General features: G+C 53.0%; 11 protein-coding genes across 11 annotated transcripts; 6 read left to right on the forward strand and 5 right to left on the reverse strand.

Moving 5' to 3' along the window:
• Positions 1 to 785: 785 nt before the first annotated feature.
• Positions 786 to 1,175, reverse strand: A1O1_04724 (3-carboxy-cis,cis-muconate cycloisomerase; the record flags this gene model as incomplete). Its single annotated transcript, XM_007725613.1, has 1 exon — positions 786 to 1,175. A coding segment is annotated over one exon (390 nt), but the record flags the coding sequence as incomplete, so codon positions are not given.
• A 1,009-nt stretch (positions 1,176 to 2,184) lies between these two features.
• Positions 2,185 to 5,139, forward strand: A1O1_04725 (uncharacterized protein; the record flags this gene model as incomplete). Its single annotated transcript, XM_007725614.1, has 1 exon — positions 2,185 to 5,139. The coding sequence occupies one exon, from the start codon at positions 2,185 to 2,187 to the stop codon at positions 5,137 to 5,139; it is 2,955 nt and encodes a 984-aa protein (XP_007723804.1).
• A 729-nt stretch (positions 5,140 to 5,868) lies between these two features.
• Positions 5,869 to 6,415, reverse strand: A1O1_04726 (uncharacterized protein; the record flags this gene model as incomplete). The annotated part of the gene is made up of 2 exons (XM_007725615.1): positions 5,869 to 6,183; positions 6,350 to 6,415. The coding sequence occupies 2 exons, from the start codon at positions 6,413 to 6,415 to the stop codon at positions 5,869 to 5,871; spliced, it is 381 nt and encodes a 126-aa protein (XP_007723805.1).
• A 1,002-nt stretch (positions 6,416 to 7,417) lies between these two features.
• On the reverse strand, positions 7,418 to 9,306 carry A1O1_04727 (uncharacterized protein; the record flags this gene model as incomplete). Its single annotated transcript, XM_007725616.1, has 2 exons — positions 7,418 to 8,340; positions 8,391 to 9,306. 2 exons carry the CDS (start codon positions 9,304 to 9,306, stop codon positions 7,418 to 7,420), a joined length of 1,839 nt encoding a protein of 612 aa, XP_007723806.1.
• Positions 9,307 to 10,788: 1,482 nt separating this feature from the next.
• Positions 10,789 to 12,070, reverse strand: A1O1_04728 (uncharacterized protein; the record flags this gene model as incomplete). Its single annotated transcript, XM_007725617.1, has 2 exons — positions 10,789 to 11,054; positions 11,113 to 12,070. The coding sequence occupies 2 exons, from the start codon at positions 12,068 to 12,070 to the stop codon at positions 10,789 to 10,791; spliced, it is 1,224 nt and encodes a 407-aa protein (XP_007723807.1).
• Positions 12,071 to 12,949: 879 nt separating this feature from the next.
• On the forward strand, positions 12,950 to 14,146 carry A1O1_04729 (uncharacterized protein; the record flags this gene model as incomplete). Its single annotated transcript, XM_007725618.1, has 5 exons — positions 12,950 to 13,106; positions 13,177 to 13,298; positions 13,354 to 13,683; positions 13,732 to 13,845; positions 13,901 to 14,146. 5 exons carry the CDS (start codon positions 12,950 to 12,952, stop codon positions 14,144 to 14,146), a joined length of 969 nt encoding a protein of 322 aa, XP_007723808.1.
• A 1,102-nt stretch (positions 14,147 to 15,248) lies between these two features.
• A1O1_04730 (uncharacterized protein) lies at positions 15,249 to 16,076 on the forward strand (the record flags this gene model as incomplete). The annotated part of the gene is made up of 2 exons (XM_007725619.1): positions 15,249 to 15,376; positions 15,425 to 16,076. The coding sequence occupies 2 exons, from the start codon at positions 15,249 to 15,251 to the stop codon at positions 16,074 to 16,076; spliced, it is 780 nt and encodes a 259-aa protein (XP_007723809.1).
• An 872-nt stretch (positions 16,077 to 16,948) lies between these two features.
• A1O1_04731 (uncharacterized protein) lies at positions 16,949 to 17,953 on the forward strand (the record flags this gene model as incomplete). Its single annotated transcript, XM_007725620.1, has 1 exon — positions 16,949 to 17,953. The coding sequence occupies one exon, from the start codon at positions 16,949 to 16,951 to the stop codon at positions 17,951 to 17,953; it is 1,005 nt and encodes a 334-aa protein (XP_007723810.1).
• A 1,489-nt stretch (positions 17,954 to 19,442) lies between these two features.
• Positions 19,443 to 21,511, forward strand: A1O1_04732 (uncharacterized protein; the record flags this gene model as incomplete). The annotated part of the gene is made up of 2 exons (XM_007725621.1): positions 19,443 to 20,140; positions 20,209 to 21,511. The coding sequence occupies 2 exons, from the start codon at positions 19,443 to 19,445 to the stop codon at positions 21,509 to 21,511; spliced, it is 2,001 nt and encodes a 666-aa protein (XP_007723811.1).
• Positions 21,512 to 22,190: 679 nt separating this feature from the next.
• Positions 22,191 to 23,267, forward strand: A1O1_04733 (uncharacterized protein; the record flags this gene model as incomplete). Its single annotated transcript, XM_007725622.1, has 1 exon — positions 22,191 to 23,267. The coding sequence occupies one exon, from the start codon at positions 22,191 to 22,193 to the stop codon at positions 23,265 to 23,267; it is 1,077 nt and encodes a 358-aa protein (XP_007723812.1).
• Positions 23,268 to 23,818: 551 nt separating this feature from the next.
• On the reverse strand, positions 23,819 to 24,637 carry A1O1_04734 (uncharacterized protein; the record flags this gene model as incomplete). Its single annotated transcript, XM_007725623.1, has 3 exons — positions 23,819 to 24,264; positions 24,328 to 24,463; positions 24,533 to 24,637. The coding sequence occupies 3 exons, from the start codon at positions 24,635 to 24,637 to the stop codon at positions 23,819 to 23,821; spliced, it is 687 nt and encodes a 228-aa protein (XP_007723813.1).
• Positions 24,638 to 25,006: the final 369 nt, after the last annotated feature.

Consider the following 25,006-nt stretch of genomic DNA (forward strand, 5'->3'; position numbering starts at 1 on the left):
GGAAGCGAAGGACTGGATGTGGAGAGTTGGACAGCATGTCTCTTATGCAATTCAAAAGGTTTCGACGACGACGTATCAGCAGGCCAGTAGACCGAGTCGAAGTGAATAGAGTCTGGGGTAAGCCCTCCCTCGAGCACCGTCGTCAACGCGCAGGGATGGCTGATATACTCGGGCACTGCACAGGTTGGAACATGTGGTGAACGTATTTCCTTATATCTTGTTCCAGAGTGAGCATGATGCCGCTTTAAGGACCAAACCTAGCTGTCGAGCCTGTCTCGCTAGGTATATGCCTCCCTCTTCTACCCACCACTACCTACCTAACCTAACTTACCTACCTACCAGGTAGATACCTGAGGTACGCTTGAATACCGCAATACTTATATGGCATGTATGACTACTAGTCCGAAACCCCAGATCATCATGATTGCGACCGATTCAGAAATGCCTCTGAGGCCCCAACAGCATCTTGACATATGCTTGCCTAATGGCTGGTGTTGTGCCGACAACCAGCCGGCTTCATAGAGCCAGACATGGTCAATTGATACAAGTTGACTTTTATGCTTGAATATCTGCTCGGATTCTAGACAAACAACGCTCACGACTGAGCATGAGTCCAAGTTCAAGACTTCGTCGACCATGATTTGAAGGTAATTGATCGGATCACAGTACTCCTTCAACTTGTCCTTGTCAACATGCGCGATGACATCTGGACGAGCTCTCAGAACATTGAGAAGCTGCCTGGCCGTCTCTATCGACTCTTGCAAGCTTCGTAGACCATATCACTGAGAAGCGCCTCCAAACTGAGCGAGCATGCAGCGCTTTTGGGTTTTTTGGAGACGTTCCAAGTGCCTGAGGTTACTGGATAAATAGACGGCGCACTTGTAACCGAACGTGCGCGGCAAAGCATGCTGAAGGTGAGTACGTCCTGCCATGAGCGTATCGCGGTATTTCTCTGCAAAGGAACGGAGAATGGTGCTCAGCTCTTGCAAATGACGGTTGACGAGCTGCAGACTTCCGCGCATCTGGAGCATGGCGACGTTGTCCTGGATTTCCCGCGTAGTAGCGCCCCAGTGAATGTACTTTGCCACCTCAGCCGGTGTCTGCTCGACCAGCTGGCGGATGAGTGAAAGCACAGGATTTCCAACGGTCTCGGTCTCGTGAGATAAGCGGTCAAGCTAGCACCGTCGCTGAGCGGTCGACTATGTTCGATGACCATTATGTCAACTTGCTCAATGTGAGATTGCAGTCTCAGAGTCATCAGGAGAACTGTCTGATGCAGACCCAGACAGGGGACCTTATCGTCTAACGGCTGTCCAGTTGGTGATACGGAGAGCTCAGCGGCTCACGAGGCTGAACTTGAGGGGGTATGCAGCCTCGTGCGGAGAAATCCGCACACTTCCTCGACCGGTCACATGACAATCGACAAGGAGCAATACTGCTCACGTGACTTTAAGCTTAATCCTCTGCAATTGATGTGTTCGAAATTGAGTGGATTTTGATGGATATGGTCTCAGAGTGCCATCGACTGGACAACAATCACAATTACTCCAGCATATCTCCAGGAAATGCTTGAGGATTGAGTTGATGGCAGAATTGGACTTTTTGGTTTTCAGGCTCTGGATGTCACTCCGTGGGAGACTTGGCGTTGGGAATAATCTCTACTAGTACTAGTAGTTACTACTAGAGAAGCGGCAGGTGCGACTGCCACTGCCACTGCACCGTGCCTGCCTGCGCCCTCCACTTCTTCTTCCCGCCTCCTTCCGCCAGCGAACAAATTCTATGGCAGTTTTTTGAGATTCATTTTCGCAGCTCAACCTTCGAACCCTCAACGATCAATCTTCACCACCCTCTCCATCCATCATCTTCGCTTCCTCCAATCAACAATCACATCGCTTGCTCTTTCAAGCCGATCTGGAAATACTTCGCAACCAGCATCAAGAGAGTCAACTCGGGGTGCCGCTGCGCGCGCTTCCTATCTCCTCTCAGCCTCTCCTCTTCACTATTACACCGCATCTCTCACTTCAGCTGAGTCATAGTCCTTGACTATAAACCCCATCAACACCGAATAGCCACTGCCAATTCTGGTCACGTGCTGGGATATGCGGTCTATCCGATCTATCTGCCCAAGTCCTATCCCTAAATTCCCTTGACAGGTCGATTTCCGGAGTCAATCGAGGTCTCAGCATGCCTCCTAAAGCACCTCCACCTAGGCCCCGTGCGGGCCAATACCGGAAGCCAGCCTACCGCGGCCGCATCGAAGGTCTAGGGAGCCCGGCGCCGACTTCTTTGCGAGCAACAACCCCTACCTTTATGCGAGCCTCCACACCAATCATGTCGCGAAAGGCTGGTGCAAAGACCATGAAATGTTCCAACCCAAGCTGTCCGAGCCCTCACATTGTTGAAAGCGAACAAGGACTGATTTGTGACACTTGTGGTGCTGTCGCTCAGGAGGAATCCGGCCTTGTGTCCGAACAAGGCTTTGGCGAGACAGACTCTGGCCGTATTACTGCGCTGGGTGTCCACGTTGGAGAGTCACAAACTCATCAAAGAACCTACGCCGCCGGTGGCGCCTTGGGAAATGCAGGCCGTGAGCCCACCATCAATCGCGACAGATCTGAGGCACATGCTCGAACTATAATGCTGTCCTATCAGTCTCTGCTTGGTGTGAGACTCGCCGAGGTGGAGGCCGGTATGCAGATCTTCAAACTGGCATGGGGCAACTCGTTCGTCCAGGGCAGAACCATCGATAGCGTCGCTGTTGTCTGCTTGTATCTGGCATGTCGTCGAAAACACGAGCAAATCCGAAACGAGCGTCGGCCAATGTACAGTCTCATGCTGATCGATTTCGCCGAGAAATTGAACATAGACGTCTTCGCCCTCGGAAAGATGTATTCGGATTTGATTCGCAGACTCTACATGCAGCCTGATGGGAGCATTCAAGGTGATGTCAGCGCCGAGCTTTTAGCAATGGGGCCTGAAGTCCTGGTGAACCGTTTCGTCGATGAACTGGAGTTTGACCGGGAGCATCGGGATAAGATCAAAATGGATGCGATTAGGATCGTTCAACGAATGAAACGAGATTGGATGTCGACTGGACGGCGGCCATCTGGTGTATGTGGCGCCGCCGTCATTCTTGCCGCTCGAATGAACAACTATCGTCGTACCACCAGAGAGGTGGTCCTGACGGCCAAAGTCACTGAGATCACCATCAACAAACGCCTGGAAGAGTTCCAAGACACGGCCAGCAGTAAACTCTCGATTACACAGTTCAGGGACAACCAGATTCTTGACGCTCTGACACCTGCAGATCCACCTTCATACCAACGAGCACGGAATCCAAATGAAAAGAAGAAGAGAGGTCGGCCGAAGAAGCGGCCTCTGCCGGAAAGTGAGACTGCTGCTGAGATTGAGGGAGATGGCAATAGCCCTGAACCAGCAGTCACCCAAGAAGCGGGTGACAACCAACGACCAGCTAAACGCGTCCGGATTGATGCAGATGGCTACAAGATTCCTGAAGTCCCCACGAGGCAAACTCCCACCGACCCGCCTTCTGCCATCACTCCCAACTCGGCGCAACCCCAATCGACCGCGGACAAGGAGGCTTTCGTTCCCTCGCGAGAACCGAGACCAACCACGGTTACCAGGACTCCGCGAGCGCCGCCACCGCCTGCGTCTGCTGCCGAGCTCGCCATTGAAAGTGAAATCGAGCATGACGTTCTCGAGGCTCTGCGCGAGAATCCAGATCTTGTACCCAACCAACAACAAGATCAGCCCAGCGCATCCCTTGCTCTGCCACAGCCCGGCTCTGCAGAAGAAGACCAGCTCTCCGATATAATCGCTACCATCCCTTCTGGCAAGGATAAGACCCCCGGCCCAGCCGTCAACACGAAAGATGGGAATCTTGGTCATGTTTCGCTCTCACCCACCCTTCGCCCGGATGAATTCGACTCGGACGATGACGTTTCGAGCTGTTTACTGAGTGAGGAGGAAACTCGTATCAAAGAGCGTGTCTGGGTTAGTATGAATGCGGATTGGTTGCGCCAGGACCATGTCAAGCGGATCAAGCGTGAGCTCAAAGAGGCGGAAATGCGGGCACAAGGCCTCGATCCTGACAAGGAGGCGCTGAGACAAGCACAGGCTAAGGGAAAGAGAAAGGATGGGACCAAGCGACCAGGCCGAAGGGGTGACGTCAGCTACTTGAATGAGCCCGACGGGGAGCGCAATAAGCCTGGCGAAGGAGTCGAGGGTGGCGCTGAAGGCCCAGCTGACCGAGAGCGGAGTGCGGCGGAGTCGGTACGCAAAATGTTCAAGACCCGCGGCGTGTATTCAAGACGAGTCAACTACGACGTGCTTGACTCGATTTATGGTTTGGCCGGTGCTGAGAGCCCATCGGATGGGAGTCGCAGCCGCAGCCAGAGCGTTGCCAGCATGGCTCCAGGATTGGAACACGGAGACCGAGAAGCAAGTGTGGCCAGTACCGTTGCCTCCAATGCAGAAGATGCAGGTGTGACAGTGGGAATATTCCGCGGCAATGCTGCACGCGAAGGATCCCGCCAGCGTAGTCGAGCCTCTACTGCGGTGGACAGACGTGAGAAGAAACGCAAAGAACAGCGCAGCGTGAGTCAAGAAAAGGAACTAGGTGATGCACACACTGCGAGATCTGTGTCACGGAGCAGAAGTCCCAGCGCAGTCCTTCCTGATGGTGAGGCAACAAGCCGACTTGAAATGCAAGCGTCGGGTCGTGAAAGCCAACAGAAAGCCGAACCATCTCCAGAGCAACAACAACTCCCAACGCCTCAACCGTCGCAGTCCCAAGAAATACCCTCGGTGACATCGTCAGGAGCTGCCAATGTGTCCGTGCCAGCTGCAACACTGCTGAGACCGACATCGCACGAAAGAGACTCTTCTCAACTGACTGGAGATGGCGCCGGCGAGGAAGAAGTTCTGGGTCCAATTCCGGGTGCAACAGGCCAAGATGATGACGACGAGGATCTCCTTCGTCTTGTTCGTCTACGAGGCCTCGAAGATGGAGGCGAAGACTACGACGATGACGACGATGACGACGATGACGAGGACGAGGACGAACAGGAAGGGGATGTTGATGCCGCATTTGAGGGCAGATATGGCGGCCATGAATGATGAGGACCTGACACCGTTACCCTTACTGCTGGTGGCGAGCAGTAGAAGATACATTGGCAATTCAGACACAAGAGTTTTGGATGGAGAACCCATTCTGGACCAGGATGAGCATGACCAATACAGGATTCAGATTTGACTAGCGAACAATCCTGAAGAAGTTCACAGCTTTGTCGCTTTGGGTGTCCATGGCGACAGAATCGGGCTCAGAAGATAGACCCCGATAAGGCCATATACATGAAACTATGGACTTTGTGCGTCTGCTCGTGTGTCTTTACCATACATGGTTGTGTTACTTGGAGAGATTGTTGTAGTTGGCCTAGCCATGGTCAGGCTGTGTAAGTTGCACCTAGGTGGCTCACGCCGGATAACGAGTTTCCTTAGAGACTGAGCGTGACGGAAGCATGGAGTCGGCGCAGGGGATGTCCAACTTCCATATTCCTTGTGGACGCCTGATTTGTGTGAAACCATCTCATCTTGTGTCTGGCTTGTCATCATGCCGGTGGGTGTTTGTTTGTTTGTTCGCACCCCAGCAAGGGGTGGGTAGCCACCGTGTATTTTGAACCGTAATGTCCCAGATATTGCGTCCCAATGGCAAACCCAGTGTCCAACCTCCAGTATCCTTCGTCATAATGTAATGTGAAGCAGAGTGTGGTGCCCCTGCACGGGTGTCCAATGTTGACAATACCGGTTTTTATGATCGTGAAGCCATTCCAGTCATCAAAGTCACATTCACGTATCACCCTCCACACCCTCACCGTCACCCTCATCATCACTCCCAGTCCCAGCATCCACGACATGTGTCTTGTGATGGCCATCCCCTGCGCTCTGTCCATCCTCAGCAGGATGCGCAGCCGACTTGATCATCTCCGCAATACTCGCATTCCTCGTCCTGTCGCGCAAACTAGGCGCACGAGGTCTTCTCTGGCCCCGGGCCCGGCCGCCCCAGATGGGGACTTCATGCCACGCCCTGCGGCCGACGTAGTAGATGAGGTCGTAGACGATGGCGATGATCCAGGGGGCGATATTGATGATTGCGAGGACGAGCTACGGGAGAGAGAAAAAAGGTCAGCAAGCCACTAGAAGAGAGTCCGATCGTCACGCGACCGCGACCAGAAAGGATTGGATGTCTGCTGTGGTGTTGTCCAGAACTGTAGTGAGGTGAAGGGCAAAGGGTAAATAGTGAAGGGTAAATGGCAAAAGAGAAACTCACAAACGCCCGGATGATCCATGTCTCGTAGGCTGTCAGGTGAGACGGGAGGATCGAGTACCATGCCATTCTCCCTTCCACTGACTGACAAGTGGCAGTGACAGTTGAACGAAAGGCTCAACCGATACCGAAGTGTCGGACACCCAGCTTCAACTTCGCACGGGAATCAGGTAAGGGTACCCTTTCAAGCAAAGGCTTGGTTGCTTCTTGCTTGCCTCCTACTAGAAGTAAGCCGTCTCGTCTCTTGGACCAGCGAGGCCAGCAAGTCTGCGCGGGGCTGCGGGCTGCGCGGCTTCAACGGATAAGCATCTTGAGGACTCGGAGTGGACGATCAATCACAGTACGGACAGGCGCAGTCTGCAAATGTAGGTAGGTATTTTGCTGGCAAGGTGAAAAGGACATACACTCTTGCAACTGAGTATCTAAGGTAGGTATCTATCTACGTATCTGGGTCGAAACAAAAACATGGAAGGCTAAGTTCCGTGGCCTCATCCACTGCACTAGGCACGGTAGCTGTGGTAAGTACCTCATCAATCTTGCTGCATTCCCACTCCGCATAGGCCTGACATCATAGTGTAAGTATGCCCTCAACAACGAGGTGAACGGCGAGGACGACGCCATATGCACACCTGATTCATTCATGTGATAGTACTACAATATACAGTTCCACGATACAAAGGGCCTGATTTGAACAATTAACAATTTTTCGTTTTTCATTCATCTGATCATCGACAAGTCCTACTAGAACTCATTGTAAATCACGGAAATCGCAGCAATGCCGCCCTTTCTAACTGCGCAACGAACCAAGGTCAAAGATGACATTCCTCCCTGGCGGTTATATCAGCCCCTCTTTCTCATTTGATGGCGAGGGTCTCCCTCCTCCCATAACCCCGGTAGATGCAGCAAAGTATTGCCTGCTTGAAGTAACGCCAGCAGAAAGAGCCAAAGAAAGAACAGATGGATCTTCGACGCAACGCCGAATGCTTGCCCCATAAAGCGTACAAAGCTCACCTGGAGCTGACAACCCACACTGTGACATGAAGTTTGATTTCTTCATGTCGTCGTTTCTCATCAAGTCATGATCCGGCGCCTCTTCGCAGGCGTGGATGCATCAGGCGTCTGGGGATGATTGGGAGCCCGCATGCGCTGCACCGGCGTCACCCCTTTGTAATGCGATGAAGTGTAGGGAGAAGCATGGACTTTCCGCTTGCGTCGTGGGGCGGGGGTTGCAAACGGTGAGCTAAAGAGATCCATCTCCCGGAATGAGGGCGTGTTGTTGAGGGCAGCGAAAGCCGGGTCCGCGTTACGCCGGAAGGCCGTCACATTGTTGTTGTTGAGATAAGCAAACTCGTTATTGACATTGCCCAAGCCCGAAAGTTCGCGGCTGGGCGGCATGAAGAATGGTGAGGTCGGGGCTTCGCTGTCGTCCGTGTCCTCGTCAAACTTGATCACGTCCGTCAGATTGATCACGTCCTCGCCAGTGTCCTCGTCCGGCCGGAAATTCTCCTCCAGCTCGTCAGGGTCAATTGCAAAGTCGCCAAAAAGGAGGCTATTGGAAGGGTAGAAGGCCTCGAGGGGTCCGACAGCCTGTCCAAGGTTGGAAGGGTCACTGATGGCGGAATTCAGACTGGCCAGCATGATATCCGCACCGGGAACGCCAACGAGGTCGCCAGGTTCTCGCTCACCGCCGTCGCTATCCTCGATGAGCTCCGCAAAACCCAAGTCAGGACTAGAGGTCTCGGAAGCCCCGTAACGACGAGCAAATTCTTCCCCAAGGAGATGAGGATTCGTCAGGAGAATAATCTTGCCAGAAGGATCCAAGATTCCAGACGCCTTAGTCCCCTCATCGATGAAGATGCCACGAGGTGGACCTCGACGTTGAGGAGACTTCTTCGTTGGAGGACTGACGGACGGTGATGATTCTCTCTGTACTTGTGTGGTAGTCGGCGTGCTCTGCAGCGCCTCCTCAGGCAAACAATCGTCTGTGAGATCAGCTGCACAAGGTTAGTCACGCCGCAATGTGAACAAAACGAATACAACATACAGTCATCAAGATCATCAACCATCCCTGCCGATCTTTTGTCGACAATAGGCGTCGAGTACACGGCTTCCGGCCGCGCAGAAGGAAGCAATGCTCTAGTAATAGTTGGGGACTCTGACATGGCCAAGAAGATTGAGCGATCACTATCGACAGCAAAATGCACCCGTCTTTCGGGGGCAGCATCCGCCCCGCTATCACTCCCCTGCGAGGACGGAAAGCGGTAGATGGTGGCATCGCTGTCATCACCGAAGCCGTAGGCAGATAGTCCATCAATCTGATTGAGTAGGAGGTCCGCATCGCTGTTATCTTCTTCGGAAAGCATTGCCAGAAGTTCTTGTTCCTCGATACGGCGATCATCCAACTCGTCCTCAGAGTCGCTGATATCGTCGACCGCCTGGTAGACATCATCGTTGTCATCGTCCAAGTCGGCGAAGATCTGGTTCTCAAAAAGCTTTCTATTCTCTTCAGGAGAGATGTTGGGGTTGTCATCCACATCCTCGTACATGGCTCCATAGTCACCAAACATGCTATCCGTACTGCCAGCAACGGAGAAGCCACCCCTGGACATGGACCGGATCTTGCGCCCCGCCCCGTTCAAAGATTGAGAACGAGACGGAGCTTGCACCGCTGGCAGGTCGTCTTCGTCTGCTTCATCGTCGTCGCTATCTTCGTCCGAGGCATCATCTGCGGTATCTGACCCGAAGGACGACGACAAGTCCTCCGATGAGGTGCTCTCGGCTCTTCTGCGCCTTGCAGCAGCTTTGCTAGCAACCGTACGTTGTTTCAAGTGGTTCTTGGATTTCTTGCCATTCGGCAGCTGATATGTATCGTTCGGGCGTTCCTTTGATTTTGAGAATTTTGGGGCGGAGCCAAGCATAGGCTGGCGGCCACGAGAATTGCGAGTATGAAGTCGAGACATGTTCGGCGAATCTCCGTAAGAGAAATAGCGCCCTGGTACCAGAGAGTAGGTTGAGAGTTGGGTTTAGGGCGTGTCGTGCCGTGCGAAGAGTGGTAGAGGGCGGGGCGGATAAATCAGCCTAGAGGGGGAAATATCGTCCACGGCACCTTCAGTCGCTGAGGACAAACAGGTGCTGGTTTGAATTGTGAGTAGAGCAATTCCGAGGCTGCTAGTGAGGAGCTCCTAGGCGGTAGAGCCTCGAAAGAGTAGATATCGAAGCGAGGATTTGCTTGGGCTGCAGAGAGAAGAGAGCGTGAGAGACCCCCAGAAGGGGCCTCTCGAGCCGTCTAGCATGCAGCGAAGGCCATGAGCAAATGGAATCCTCGAACGATATGTTTGTATGTGCGTGTATTGGAGCTCTGAGACTGGATTATTGGGATGCGTTGAGACGGTGAATTGCCTGAGTTGTAGGAGGAGAAGAGAAAAGAGAGAAGAGAGCAAAAAAAAGGCTGTGATGCCAGTTTAATTATTGCTGCGCAGTCTCCGCCCAAGCTAGACGAGGGACCCAGCGGTCGGTCAGTCTGCGCTGTACCTTACGCAGTACTAACGTACCTGACTCCTACTACAACTACTAGTAGTCTACTAGCGAGTGGCCTGCGCTGCAATGATGGCTCTCCACCTTTACACCGCTTTTCTCCTGCGCTTCCTCTACAACGGACTACTTGTCTAGTACGTAGTACCAGATATACCACCAGCTACACGTATACATTCGCTACTCGCCAGGCAGCGACTCACACAGTCACCACAGTCATCATTCCCAACCGTTGACTCATTCTCTCCGTTGCTCAGTCTTTGCTCTTCTTGTCCCTCAAATTTGCTACGAAACGGAGATGCAAAAAAATTCCATGAATCGCAACCCCTCACGTGTCTTCCGTACGGTCCGCCAATCAGAGATGCCGCCCGCCAAATGTGAGTCGATCTCAAACGCAGCCCCTCGCGTATCTTTCATGTCGCTACGTCAGGCCATATATTTTCTTCCTTTCACCTCGCCAGCGCCAATGCTCCAGTATCCGCAGCAATCACCTGCATCTTGAACGCCGCTCATGTTGTACTAGTAACCGTGCTCAAGGCCTCTTCTTGTTAGTCCTTTTATTAACTTCCTGTCATGCTACGTGTCGAATCCCCTCCCGAATACTGAGCAGAGGAGCCCAATGACTGCGAAGACGGCTTTGAAATAATTGATTGTCCCTTGCAGAGATACAAGACTTTGGAAAGGTCGCTGAGTCTCAGCTCAACATTATGCGTCGATTACGAAATGTATGGAACAAGTCAAGCTAAACTTCCTATAGGGAAGAAAAAGACTGGAGAGACAACCAAGAAAGAAACCATACTCATCGCTCATCATTCTCAGCGTCGCATGCATCATTATTAGCCTGTCGTCTCACGTCATTCGTTCATCGTACAGCTGCAGACTCAAGATCCGATCGAGATCGATGCAGCGGTTCAAGGCACGCTCGTTGGAGGGACAATAGCCGGCTCCACTGGCTTCTCCGCTGCAGCGTCCTTGATAACCTGAGCCTCTTCGATGCCCGCCTTCACCTCTTCCATCGATGCTCCCTCTTCCGCAGTGGTGGTTGGAACCTCATCAACATGGTGAGCCTTGAAGTCCGCATCAAGCTGGCTAACCTCCTCTTCTGTGAGCTGTCGTTCTCTGTCCAGCCTGACTTCCTTGCCGCGTTTGTGACAGTACCAGAAAACGAACAGTAACACTAGAGACAGCCGTCAGTCATGCCTGAAATAATATGACTCATGGATGGGAGAACTCACCGAAAAGAGCGAGCGACCATAACACATTTGCTCCCATAAAGGCTGGGAACCGCGCTCGCAAGTAGTTGATGATGGATCTTAGCAGCCCGGTGATGGCCGCAGGTTTTCCTGCCAACTCCTTCAAGGAAGGCGACTTGATTCCCATCTTTGTGGCTGCTGCCGCGGCCTTGCCTGCCGTCTCCATGTTCATGCCGCTCTTCTGTGCCCTCTCTGCCGCAGCAGCTATAATCTCTGGGGCGAATCCCTTGGTCATGGTTTCGGGCAACTTCTCGATGAGCTTTTGCAGGAAGCCCGGCAGCGAGTTGAATGTCTTCTGTAATTGTCTATCCCCGTTGGTCAAGAGAGACTCGAGGTCATCATAGGCTGTGGGCACGCCTCGGACCAAGTCCTTGAAAACCTGGTTGAACTGTTGTAGGAGCTCTTGGGTTTCCGCGCTGATCGAAAAGACCCTGTTGTTGACGGCCGCCAAGTTTAGACGTTCGAGCACAATGGTCATGTCTTCTTCTTCTCGCTTGAGCTCCTTGACATCGTCGCCGTCCTCTATTTCGGCGTTCTTGAGGTTCTGGGCAATGTCATCCAGTCCTACAGCAGTCTCCTCACGCCCTTGCTGCTTGCCGTCTCGGCTGTCGCGTCTGAGCCAACTCCAGGTGGCATTTGATTTAGATTGGGCGGCATTTGTCTCTGTGTTGTCATCTTCTGGGACCAGTTCCGACACTTGCGTGATCCCATCTGGCGTCTGAGGCAATGGGATATTCTGGGCCCCATCCATAAGCGCCGTCTGTGCGTCAATGCCGTGCGCATCTAGGTATGTCCGCGCTGGGAGCGGAGGAGGATTCTCTTGAGACGTGATGCGATCGAGGAATTGCTCGTCTTCATCGGAAAGGACTGGAGTCTCGGCCTTACGTGATGTGGCTATACGCGCCTTTGCCTTGATGTAATTGATGTATTCCATCGCCATGGCTGCGGAATATGATTAAGACCAAGGTTTAGTCTTTTGGTCCTGCGTGTAGACTTCCAGTTGCGAGGGATGAGCAATGCGAAGAGAAGTCAAGTGAAAAATCAGGATCGATAACTTTGTAGGAATAGGTTTTAATGAGCCAGCACTATTCGATTATGGTATACTAGTAGGTCATGCAGAGGCGACTGGAAAAGTACTGGCACTGGCAGGTTGTTTTGTTGGATTGGAGAGGGAAACTGTTTAACTGCTGCGCCACACAAACGTCATAACTTTGGAGATGAAGATAAAGAAGTCGAAACCTGGTCCATCGAGCCATCATCCCTGCAATCCATATATCGTCCCTTTTTGTCATTATACTAATACCCAGAGCCAAAGACCGGCACAGAGGGAACATTGTCTTAAAATCTGCAGCTGTATAACACAGCGATATGAAGATAGAGCAATGCTGCGATATACTAGTGCAGGGAGGTCTGCTTGACTTCTACGTTCTCATGGTCTGCATTACCAGTACCCAGTGAGTACAGTAGACCGGTTTGTGAAAGGCACCATCAATGGTGACAACGACTCTCGAAAGTTGAGTGAGGTCCGATATGAATGGGGTGCTCTCTCTATGCGCAACACAGCTTGTGTTGACCAGCGTCTTCCCTGAACTTCACTCAACTTCACTGACTGCGCGCTCGCGCTCGACTGTTTACATATGGGCAAATCCTTTCGCGCACTGCACCTTTTCCCCTTACCCATCACACCTTTTTCTCAGTCCTCTCTCACTACCAAATCGCGCGACTTTTCCCATCAGTCCTGCTTTCCATCATAAGGGTTCGCCTTTATCTCTTGAAGATCTGACCAGACACGGTGCTCAACTCAATACAAAGACCAAGCATGGCGCTTCATATTGATCCCTCGATCTTGCCGTCGCGCATAGGATCTGCAAAGCTCTCTGAGTACAAGGGTGCCCCGCCAGTCGTCCACCGTCAGAGCCTTGTTCGTCTCCCTTATTTTGCGCATCAACAACTTGACCCCAGCTACTTCCCGGGAGGTGAGTAACCCCTAAAGACTGCCTCTGTGCTGGCAGCGTCTGGCAGCCAAACTAACTCTGACCTACACAGAGATCGGCCTACCTATTGGAGGTCCTAAGGAACCAGGTGAAGGAGATGGAACATGGGATGACGATGACAGTGATGCGGCAGCTGATGCTGAATCGGATGCTGACGACGACTTGACCTTGGACGTAAGTGAATCTAGAGCCATGTCAATCATGAATACACCACTGATGACGCGGACAGATCAATGCCAGACCCAAGAAGCGTCGCAAGGGCAAGACAGTTGCCAAAGAAGCTAACGCAGCCGATGTCAAGCACATGAAGATGGCCGGAGGTCGTCCTGCTGTTGCGAAAAAGGTCACTGCTGACTTGGATTCCGACGATGAGATCATTGTTCGCATGAAAGAGGCTCGTTTCCTGGAGAAAGACATTGCACAGGCTCTTGTCGACCAAGGTCGTACTGCGTACAACCCCAAGACCATTGGCACTCGTTGGAGACGTCTCAAGCAGGCATTGCAGAAGAGACAGGACGAACTCTTGGATGCTGACATGAGTGACTGGCACGAGGGCGATGTATGTTCAAGCTATCATGAGCAGAAGGCTAAACGCTGACAAATCTAGGACGATGTTTTGGTCGAGGCGGTTATCAAGGCGGACAAGGAGACCAAGAAGGCCATTGAGGAGGCACAGGCCAGAAAGTGGCGCATCGTGGCTGATAGGATGAAGACGGTCAATGTTGGTTTCTGGTCTTACCCTCGATGTGTTTCTTGCTGACCATAGTCGTGCGCAGCCGGTACTCAACTTCTCTCACAAGGCATGCCGTGAGAGATACGACGCCCTGGTGAACGGCAACGCCAAACCCACTCCTGAATCCCATCCGAACCCTACCCCTGAAATCCTTGCCCGCATTCAGTCGCGAAAGACCAAGGAGCAAAAGATCCTCCAAGACAAGCAGAAGATGGCGCCTCCCAACGAGCGTGAGAACGAGAACATTCAGGCCAATGGATGGAGTTCGAGGAGACGCACCTACTTCTAGAGGGACGGTGGTCAGTCGTCAGCCGTCAGTCGTCATTGGGATATGCAGTCAAGAGCGACGTGATGCATCGTGCAATCGCCAGGTGTTTTCATATTACGACGATTACTGCGACGTTGGCTGCACTGGTTGGGTAGCCTGCAGATAGGTACGCAGCTGGTTGTCGCCTAACAGGAAAGGGAGAATGCCTGTCGGTGGATTGGCGAGTTGAGCGCAGCCGAATCCGATATCAGATTGGGGGTCCAGAGAGCGTCAGGAGAGACTGTGTGAGTGTTGAAGCATGGAGTCAAGTTCTGCGGTCTCAAAAGACCTATGCGCAGGCAACGGGCCATTCTACGTCTTTAGTACTAGTTATCTCTTATCAGCAGAGACGCGTCAAGTCGCGTGCAAATGACAACTTAATTGCGGTCAACTGACTCGTGTCAACAATGAATGACTCGTAGCAGTGTGCCAGCGGCTCGTCTGACATTCGTCTCCGAGTCGTCCACTGCTATCAAGTCTTCCGCAGCACAAATCCCAGTCCCCCGGCTGTTGCTTCGACTTTCACTCGCCAATCAATCTGCAACACAGGATCATTGCAGTACGGTACAATTCCTGCACGAGTGCCTGGAGATAACCGCGACTAATGCTGGGAGAATGTATGTAGTGATCCATTGTGATTCGACACCACATCCTCGTCGCCATGGCTGCCTTCGCCAAGGCCCTTCCAGCCGCCTTGCGCAACGATATATCTTCCGTCGCAATCATCCTTCTCCTTCTGTCTCTCTTCTCTCTCTTCACGCATCAGAGCAGGCAAATCTACGCGTGTTCGGCCATCTTTGTTCGCAAAGAGACCCGGACCCGTCAAGTTCTCTCGTCTGAGTTCCGTCGGTTGCTAGCTTCTTCCCCCGTGAACGAGGCTGGCAGGCGAGGAAGTCATTCAGAGAACTTCGCAGCTCCCACATCACATGGTACTTGTGTGAATCAAGCGTCACTCTCCTGGGAAACCTATCACGCTCTCTACAATTCCCCCCATAGGTTCTTCATCCGCTCTTTTGGTCTTTCTGCCTTCGCTCGTTCGCCGATTGTGTACTTTGACAACTAATCCATGCACTCCTTCGACGCGATGTTCAAGCGATCCTTCACTACCAGGGATGGTCGCATCGCCAAGTCGAAGACCACTAAGACCACATACCCCGAACATGTGAAGAGAAAGATGCAGGACACAGTGGATGGGGATTCGTCGGTGGCCAGGTAGGCAGCCATGGTCTTCCATCTCTCCAACTATGCTGATCATCGCAGTACATTGACGAGTCCCATTGTCACTCTCGTGGTGGGTCGTGAACAGCGTCTGTTCGCTGCCCACGAAGACGTCCTCTGTCATTCATCCTATTTCGCCGCCGCCTTGAAGGGCAAGTTTCTTCAAAGCGCTGCGAAGAGGGTGGAACTGCCCGATGAAGAACCGGAAGTCCTGTCTTGCGTCCTCGAGTTTCTTTACAAGGGAGACTATTACCCCCGCTTGATGCATAACAAGCGCCGAGACACTTGGGATCTGGAGGACGCCCAGGATCTGAAAATTGGTGGTCGCGGGAACAGCGCGGCGACAATCTATCTTGAGGACGCCGGCGGCGACATCCTTCGGGATACCGTCGTGTACTGTGCTGCCGAGAAGTACGGTCTGGAGGATTTGAAGCGATTGTCTCTGCGGAAACAAGGACTTCAGTCCGGAATCCAGGTCGACGTGATCTTACGGTCTGCTCGGTATGCATATCAGTACACCCCGGACACCGAGTCGCGCCTACGTGCCCATTACCTAGCCCTGATCATTCGAAGTCGCAAGACTTTTAAGAGGAGCGGAACCATGCAGATGGAGATGGAGAATGGGGGCAAATTGTTTTTCGACCTCTTTGTGGCCATGTGCAACCATATGGATGACATTGTGGAGATCAGGTAAGACCCACTGTGCCTGAAGGGAATTGACTCGCCGGCTTGTGGAAGGGGCTCACATAACTCTCTCTTCAGCAACAGCCGCTCTCCCAAGGTGATCTGAAAGTTGTCACTGGCTGCATCAGGGCGACGATCTGGCGCTGTGATGCGAGATAGGACAGAATGTCTACCAGACAGTTGGATTACAACAGCGAGTCTTTGGGAACGACCACTGCTTCGATAGCAGTACAACTCCGCTTCGTCTTCGAGGTTGGCCGACGCAATTTCTGGTTCACAGCAACCCTACTCTTTCTAATGGCACTTTGGCGCAATTGGCCTTCCACTCTTTCATTGATTCTCTCTGAGAGGGAAGAACAGGAAAAGATGGAACAACACTGTGTGCGACTGCATTCGCAACTCATTTGTATTGTACGCTTTTTCTCGACTCTTGGTTGACGTCTGCCCATATGGCGAAGCTAATTCCTTCTGATCCCCGGGGTCAGAGGGGAAACCTTTTGATGATTCAGGATAGGAAATGAGAGATACCGGCCACCTCAAAAAGCTGTCCCTTTATCTTAACTCGTCGTATTTTCTCAGCGATGAGCCTGGCGGTAACCAGGGCACGTGTAGGAGGTGCCCGCCAGCCCAAGCTCATAAGGATTTTCTTTGCTTTCTGGTTTGAACCTCACTTGCACCTCGCTTGCTTCCCAAGCAGAAAGACTGGTGTCTTCCTCTAGCACCCTGGCTTTACTTCCGTACCGTCTCTCACCTTGGTCTCCGTGCCTCTATCCATTCTCGGGCTTCATACTGATCTTCTTTTCGGTATCTCTATACAATTCTCTTGCTATCTCTTGCCTGCATCTTGCTTGATGATCACTGATGGCGTATCTTTCAGGAGGCATGACCGCTTCCCAGAGAAAGCGGCATTTTGAAGAAGAACTCATGTTCTATTCGGACGACTCGAGCAGAGACAATTCCTCAGACCATCAAACATTCAGCCCTGAGCTGCGAGCAGGCGCTAAGCGATGGGAAAGACGACAGACGTCCGCGAGGCCTCCTTCCACTTCATTGACCCTAACAAGAATAATGCCTTCGTCCTCCTTCGAACTGCCACGACGCAAGGCGGCGACCAAGGTCAAGACGGAAGAGGAGGTCAAAGCACAGGCTTGTCTTCAAGAAAGACCGTTATCGGAGCGAGTCAAGATCTACGTCGGGCCGAAGAATGCGGTGTTCACGGTGGGATTGCAAGACTTGGACAAGTCGCCGGTTCTCAAGTCCATGGTCCAGCAAGATGCGACCGAGGGTCCGTACATCATGCATCCGGAGCTGGCAAAGATCAATGCGGAGCACTTCCAGTCGGTCTTTCAGTACCTCCTCATGGACGAATATGTGCCTGCCATCATCAGCAATCCAAAAGGTCCTGATCAGCTTCCCAAACAACTCGACGCGCTGACCACGGCAGAGGACTATCGCAAGGAGGCGCTGAGAGCGGGCCATGTGTATGTGATCGCCAAAGCACTCGGCATGACAAGCCTCCAATATTTGATACTGCGGAAAATCACCGATGCGCAGTACCAGCCATACGGGATCAAGTGCCAGCTCGACCTGGCTATGATTGTGTTCTCCAGACCGGAAGAGGGCGAACTGCTCAAGAGAGGAAAGATCAAGGCAGACGCGGACGATGCAGACCGTGGAGAGAGTGAGGATGCCCTGGAAGTTTGGCTCGTCGAGTCGCTGAAGGACAAGTTGCAGCCGGTGCTCATTCAGCATGCACCGCTGTTTTTCCAGGTGGCCAACCATGGCGCCTGCGCCAAACGAGGCTTTGGAACCCGAATCTTCAGACGCAAGGTGGAGGACTGGGAGAAGCTGGGAGGGGATGTGGTCGCCATTGAAGACGATGAGTGATCAAGGTCCTAGCAGGTAGAGGGGAAGCTACCTGTATCCTTGGGCTGACAAGGCTGCCACGGACACGACTGGAGTGCCCCTGGGAGCCGCTCACATCTATCTGGCTTTTCAGATGGAGCCGAGATACAAGCAGCTGAGATTGGACATTCTGACATTCTGACCTACTAGTATGACCACCATAGCGAAATCTTTTGAATCGAACGTTCGTGGTGAATTCCATGCTTATTCTCCTTCATCACTGTTTCTCTCTAGCAACTGCACAGTAGACCAGGAGCCAAAAAACTACTCTGTTACCTACTACCACGTAGTATTCGGTTGAATTTCCCGCCAACTTGACGCTGTGCTGGCCAACTCGCCCACATATATCATTGTTATGGCGGAGTGGCCTCGCGCAGAAGAAGAGATTATAGTATAACGACAGGTTCAGGATTCCCAAGCACCTCCACAGGATACTTTGAGTGTCACCAAGCAAAACTAGCATCTCGACTGAGGCGCCAATGCCGCCGGAAATAGATCTAGACATTGACAGGCGATGGTGTCGATGTCGATGCCAATCAGCTTCTCCATTACGCGCCGACCATGTTTGAGGTTGAAGGTTGGAGGTTGGAGGCCACTCTGCAAACTCTTCTTCCTTCTTCACCCACCTCCTCCTTCTTCTCCTCCTCCCTCTCCTTAGCACTTGACTGCACATGCACACTCGTGCATCTCTCTCTCTCTCTGCCTTGCCTCTCTGTATCCCTGTCGCTCCTTTGAGCCTCGAGTCTATCCACCATCTGCTGCTCATCTCACCCGATTGGCCTCCTCCGGACCAATGTCCGTCCCGGGCGCTTTGGAAAATGTGATGCATCTCCTGGACCTGCATATCTTTCTATCTTAGGCTGTTAGACGCCTGACGTGAGATGCCATGCCATGTCATGCTATGCCACAGTGCGTACCGTCTCATCCCGCGCTCCACTCAGGCTCGCGCAGGTCTCGGTTTCTGGAGGAATGGAGAGAAAAGATATCGAGGAGAAAGCAGCCTTGCTTCTTAGCTCGCCGTTTCTCCATCTGTTCCTCTCCGGGTGTTCATGCTCATTGATTTCCTTGCTTCCATCCTGCGTCTCTCTTCCTCTTCCTCTTCCTCTTCCCCTTCTGTGATCCTTTAGCTGGTCTATGGTCGACAACCTTTGGGGTCTGCTGGTTGTTCTGTTGTCGTTGTCTTATTACGATCCTTTTCCTTACCCTCAATTGCCACGTCCTTATCTCTTCTCGCGCAGCAGGACTGCCTCTTTCACGCGGATCTCACCTCCTGCATACTCCTGCTGGGTTCGAGCCACTTGATTTTGCAGACATGGCGACGAATCTACAAGGCTTTTCTCTCTTTCCGAGCAGCGTACCCAAGATTGCACTCCCAAACCCCCACAAAAAGACCCCGAGCTTGCATCGGATCAGTTTGGTTCCAGCATCGGAGAGAATGTTATCGGGAAATAGCGAGTCTATCGTGATCAAGATGGAAGAAGAACGGCCACCCGTCCCTCAGCTACCCAGCCGGTCGAGTGAGTCCAGGAGGGCAACATCTTCACCTGAGAATATCGGTCGAGCGGTGACCACCATGTCCCCCATCGATGGCAGGACTCCCACACAGCAGCAGCCTGCTCCAGCTTCTTCAAGTCCAGCTCCAGGTTATCGCCCTTTGCTGGATGTAGCAAGCTATTCTCCGTCCGTCTACCAATCTCCCGATCTCTCGCGCCCGTCGCCCGAAGCTGCATTCTCCCTGGGATCACCCTCTGCCACGACCCTTGTCCCTTCAGCTCCCACAGCAGCGGTGGAAAGGCAAAAACACAACAAAGCATTGGTAGACCCTTCACCCATTGTGCCTATCCGCTCCATGTTTCCCACTTACGATCCGTCCCTGCCTTTGCCACAGCAGGCATATGGGCCCCATCGTCCGCTCCCAGCGAGACTTTCAGGAATGCCGGGACTTCGTCCCCTATCCCGGGATGACTATCGGAGTAGCCTGTCAACGCCCTTTGCAATGACTACTCAAAGGACGGCTCCGGCGAGTGTTCTCAGCTTCCCTTCGGACGTCATGAGCGTCAATATCGGGCCACGTATTTCTACGCAGCGAGAATTGGAGAAGCTATGGGACGCATCTCACGGAACCGAGCCAGGCTGCGCGATCAGAACCTTTGATTTAGAAATGGCACGGTATGTGTTCCCTTGCACTTTCGCGGCGTGCATTGCCTGGTGTTCCAAGTACTGACATCCCGCATCAGGACTGAAGAAGCAACATTTGTCTTTGGATCTCATCCATCTTTGCCATTTTATACGCTGCAGACGTACGACTCCAACGAGATCGCCATATCCAAGACCTCCCCGCGAACCCCGACTTCCACCCAGGATGTGGTCCTATGTCCACTGGAGCCGGCCTCCCGAAGACAGTCGCCCAATGACGGGCTTGTTGCCTTCATCTTCCCCAAGCTCGCCGCCATGTTGGCCATCAACCAGTCCGCCACTCTCGCCCGCGAACACAATCTGGCCCCTACGGACCGCGACGACATTGAAGCCCAAGCTGTGCGCCGTGCCGCAAAGCAGGAGGCCTGCCATCTCCGGTATAACGCCCAGGAAGAGCTATATGAGCTGGAGCATCCTGCCATTGGCCGCGGCGCTACGGGCGGAGACTTCGCCATCAAGTCCCCCATCTTGTCGCCTACTCCCGCCGTACGCTCCCGTACAGGGAAGCCTGTTCTCCATATTACCATATCCACGGACAGCCCGCTCCCCACGATCAATGTGATTGACCCAAATGCTGTACGCCAGTCTGGATTGGCAACACCGAGGACTTCTGCAGGAGCCGGCATTCGTCGCTTGTCCATCATCCCCCAGGTCGAGACAGACTCATTTGCAGAACATCCCACCCTGGCCAAGCTCGATCTGACATCTCAAGTACTGCACCTCGATGTCAATGCCATTCTAGAATTGATGCCCTCACTCTTCAGCATTGACTGCGTTGTCTCAGCGATCTTGGCTGTGGCGATTGCCGATACCACCACCAATCCCACGATGGGTTCCATGGAGATCTGGAAACCACGGCCAGCGCCTGCATCACGCCTCGGGACGGGTGGCAGGAGTTTGCGTGCCCGCACAGGTGCTGGAAGCATCAAAAGCTACGCGGGCAGCATGTTCTACGCCACGATTGCAGAGCGGGAGGAAGCAGAGGAAGAGGCTCGGCTCATGCGAGAGGCGCATGAGAAGGATGTCCAGGGTACATCGTCGCAAGGAAAGGGCTCAAGGACATGGTTCGGCTTCAGGAAGCCAATGACCGACTCTGACAAGACGAACAAGAAGTCCAAGTCTAGAAGCAGGAAGATCGTCGTGACCGAGTTCGACATGGAGAAACTGGGCCACTATCAGTCCGGCACCCGTGAAGGAGAAGAATTACCTGGCGTGACTCGGTCAGCCCTAGGTGTCCTTGTCTTGGGTTTGAAGTTGATGGTATGGATCTTGACCACGATCGCCCAAGTTCTTGCTTGGATACTGGTGAATGGCTCGCGGGCCGTCACAAGTGACAAGTTTTAGTACTTTGGACAAGGTATCGGACCACCGGGGCTTTCATTGTTCAAGCAGAACATCCGAGGAGGCATTAATGCATAGAAAGAGGCTTGTTGGCAGCGTAGTGAGACAGGCAAAGAAGGCGCCGACTATATATTTCACGTACAGGATTATATATGGAGTTTATCTTCGCTCAGGTATCTACATGGTAGACATACGTAGGTTAGGTACGTATCGACATCACCCTCAAGTTGAAGGATCGGTTTTACTGACTGTGTATAGAGTATAGCCATGTGCGTGTTTGACGTGAAAAACTGCGAGGCGACATTCACTCGGTTTGAATCAATCTGTTCATTCACCATAACAAACACCTTTCCGCGATATTCGACGCAGTGAATCATAGCAGCTTCTTCACTGCCTCACCCTGATCTGCCCAAGACTGCATCCTATTGTGACCTGTTCCTGGCTTCCTATTGTTCTCTTCCCCAGAGACGCCCTATTCATCCTACAAGACAATGGCGGCGGCGTCAACCCCCAAAGCGCGGATGCTCCTCGCCAGCTGCCAAATTTCTTTCTATCACTCATTCCTCATCTCAAGGCAGAGTCATTCTTCACGCGTTTTGACCTTGCCGCCCTGACCTGTGGGTGACATCCTCTCTTTTCAACCAACGTTACTCTTCACCGATTAGCCACGCAACGCCCGAACATGGATACCTCAATGAGCCCAGCCAACGAGATCGAAGACAATGAGCGAATTGAGGGTGACGGTGACGAAGCAGCGGCGGATGGGGCAGAATCAGTCGCATCTTCATCAGACCTGACAGAAGATGGGGGCACTGAAGAAGACCTCCTAGAAGAATTCGAGGCGACGTTGAACAAACTCACACTGGACGCCGAAACCATCGTTGCCGCCCAGCCTCGAGCCACTCAGCTCCACCTTACCACGCAGACCAAAAAGATCTTCAAGGACTACAAGCAGTATGGCTCGATGGCCCGGCTCAAGATTGGTGTCGAGAAGCTACTTGCTCCCAGCCCCGACGAGGAGAAGTTATGCTTTTCAGGACCTGGGAAAGATAAGACTTCTGGAAGACACGAACTTGAACTCAAGGGCGGCAGACCTGGTCATTACGGCCGAGCTTTCGCGACCAACTACACCAAAGATGACGACGAGTACGAATCTTACGGCGAGATACCATGCCCGGGCGATGTAGTCGACAACCCTCTCTTCCCCGACCTGAAGCCGCACCTCCATCCACTGCGCATCATCGACCCAGAGTGCATCCCCTACGTCACCAACCTTCCCTGGAACCCTGTGGCAACCACGCTGAGCTGGCCGGCCGGTCTACAGTGGCCGAAAGGGCTGCTCGGCAAGCTGAACACCATCCTAAGCATTGTCGACCATGAATGTCGGGTCCGGCTTTTCCACCACGTGTCGCGGTATGGCCCATCGCCAGTCTTCCGCGCCGGCATTGAACAGCAGGTCCAGAGCCACTACTCGACCATCTTCCAGACTGCACGACAACACTATCTCGGTTTCACTCCCGAGACGCGGGCGTTCTTGCGCTCGGTCTACGAATCCAAGAAGCGCCTGAACCGCGCGGAAAAACGCCTGCTGGCCCAAGTGTGCAGAGTCGCCGAGGGATCCATCGACATCTTCTGGGAAGACCTCAATGAGGCGAGAATGGGCTTCACCGCCATGAAAGTGTTCGTCATGGCCCGAGAACTGGAAAAGGCACAAGAAGCAAGAAACTTGAGCACCGACAAACCGAAGGCATCTCTGTAGCAGCACAGCACCAGCAGGCAAATGCCACAGCTGCTTGCGTGTCGCCACAAGGTCTGACTGTGGGATGGAGAAATTTAAGTAGTGGGTAGCTGCAGAAGTCTTGTGGCCTATGAAAGCCGGCTGGCCTGCGACGACGGTGGTGTCGGAAATGTCGTCGATGTTCCAATATAAGGTCTCAACGAAAGGCATGATCGGGTTACACAAGACAGGGCATTTCATGTACCCAAGACACCCTAGAATGTGCCCAGAAGACTAGACAGTCAATGCAATATCACTCCATCCGATTATTGTCCAATGTCTTGCCCTAAATGACAGCTATTACGTCTACCTGGTGCTATGATGAACAGCTAGATTCCATGTGAAGCCCTGATGAAGCGTCCAGACGTCGTCACACTATCTTTCGTGGCATTCCACCATCTCTACAACAGTAGATGGGAAGCAATGATACCAGACTTCCCACAACATAGGAAATCTCAACGTGTATATTATCACCCCCATCCGCGGATAAGCACCAACTCGTACCAATTCCCCCCAGCAACGCCCATCTCCTTTTAAAATAAAGCGAGAGCACCGGCAAGGCCAATCAGCACAGCCAGGAGACCCTGGCCGGTGGTGCCTGTCACGGTCACAGCGGCACCAGTATACGTGGCAGGGTTTGCGTTGGTGCCGGTGGACGGAGCCACCAAGGTCGGGCTGCTGCAGAGGGAGGTCATCATGGCCGTGGCATTATTTGCAGGCATGGTGGACGTCGATACCCACGAGGTGGTGCTCATAGTCATGCTGGCGTCAGGGATGCTGGTGACCGAGGTCAAAGTGACGGGGATCGCGGTCGTCGATGCACCATACGAATCGGCGTCGGTGTCAGTATCGGTGCTGGTGGGCGGAGCGGTTGCAGCGGCCTCGGTTGAGGGACTGGATGCCTGCGTAGAGCTGGGCGACGAGCCTGCGCCTGCAGCAAGAGCCGGGCCACAGATGGTCCGGCCAAACTCCACCGCAGCTGTTACCGAGATTAGCCTGGGATCAGTTTCGAATGGAAGTGCACAGGGATAGGCTGGCTTACTTGCAACGTCAGCGGGAGAGCAAGACTGCGTGACCGTGTTGGTGATGGCATTGATGAATGCCGTCGAGCTGCAGATGCAGGATGTGTCGGTCAGCGGGCATCCCGAGGACACCAGAGCAGCGCTGGCCGCATCTTGCTTTGAGAGAAGTCCATGTCAGTATGGAGCCGCGTTCCAGGAGCCGTGCTTTGGATCATGGTGACTTACAGCACAGGCAGGCAGTCCGCTCAGCGTCCCTGTGTTGACCTGTGGACTGGCGAGTGCGAGAGAGGAGAGGAGCAACGGCAAGGCTAGTAGACCGGTTCGATGCATTTTGGCGAGTGATCTGGTTCAATTTTTTTGAATATTGCTGCCACCGATGCTAAGGAGAAGTCAAAGAGCGACTGGAGTTGGACGTAGTGTTAAGGAGACAAGTTAGTGAGAGAAGATGGAAGGAGATCGTGGAGAGAACAAAGGGAAAGAAGACAAAGAGAACCATTTATTGATGCGCCCGAACAAACAGATTCCGCGTTTCTCGTTCCTCGTGCCCAACAAACATTGCCGACTGCGGACGGTGACCAGGGAACGAGCCGCGAGAGATGGAATGTGGGCCGGTTTCCGAATCTCGCAGCATTCATTGATCAACATGTCGGGAATGTCCTCTCCTTCGAACGGCTTGGTAGTCAACAGTGCGGCATGCCA

This window comes from Capronia coronata, assembly GCF_000585585.1.
Source record: "Capronia coronata CBS 617.96 chromosome Unknown acBCG-supercont1.4, whole genome shotgun sequence".
Lineage (NCBI taxonomy): Eukaryota > Fungi > Ascomycota > Eurotiomycetes > Chaetothyriales > Herpotrichiellaceae > Capronia > Capronia coronata.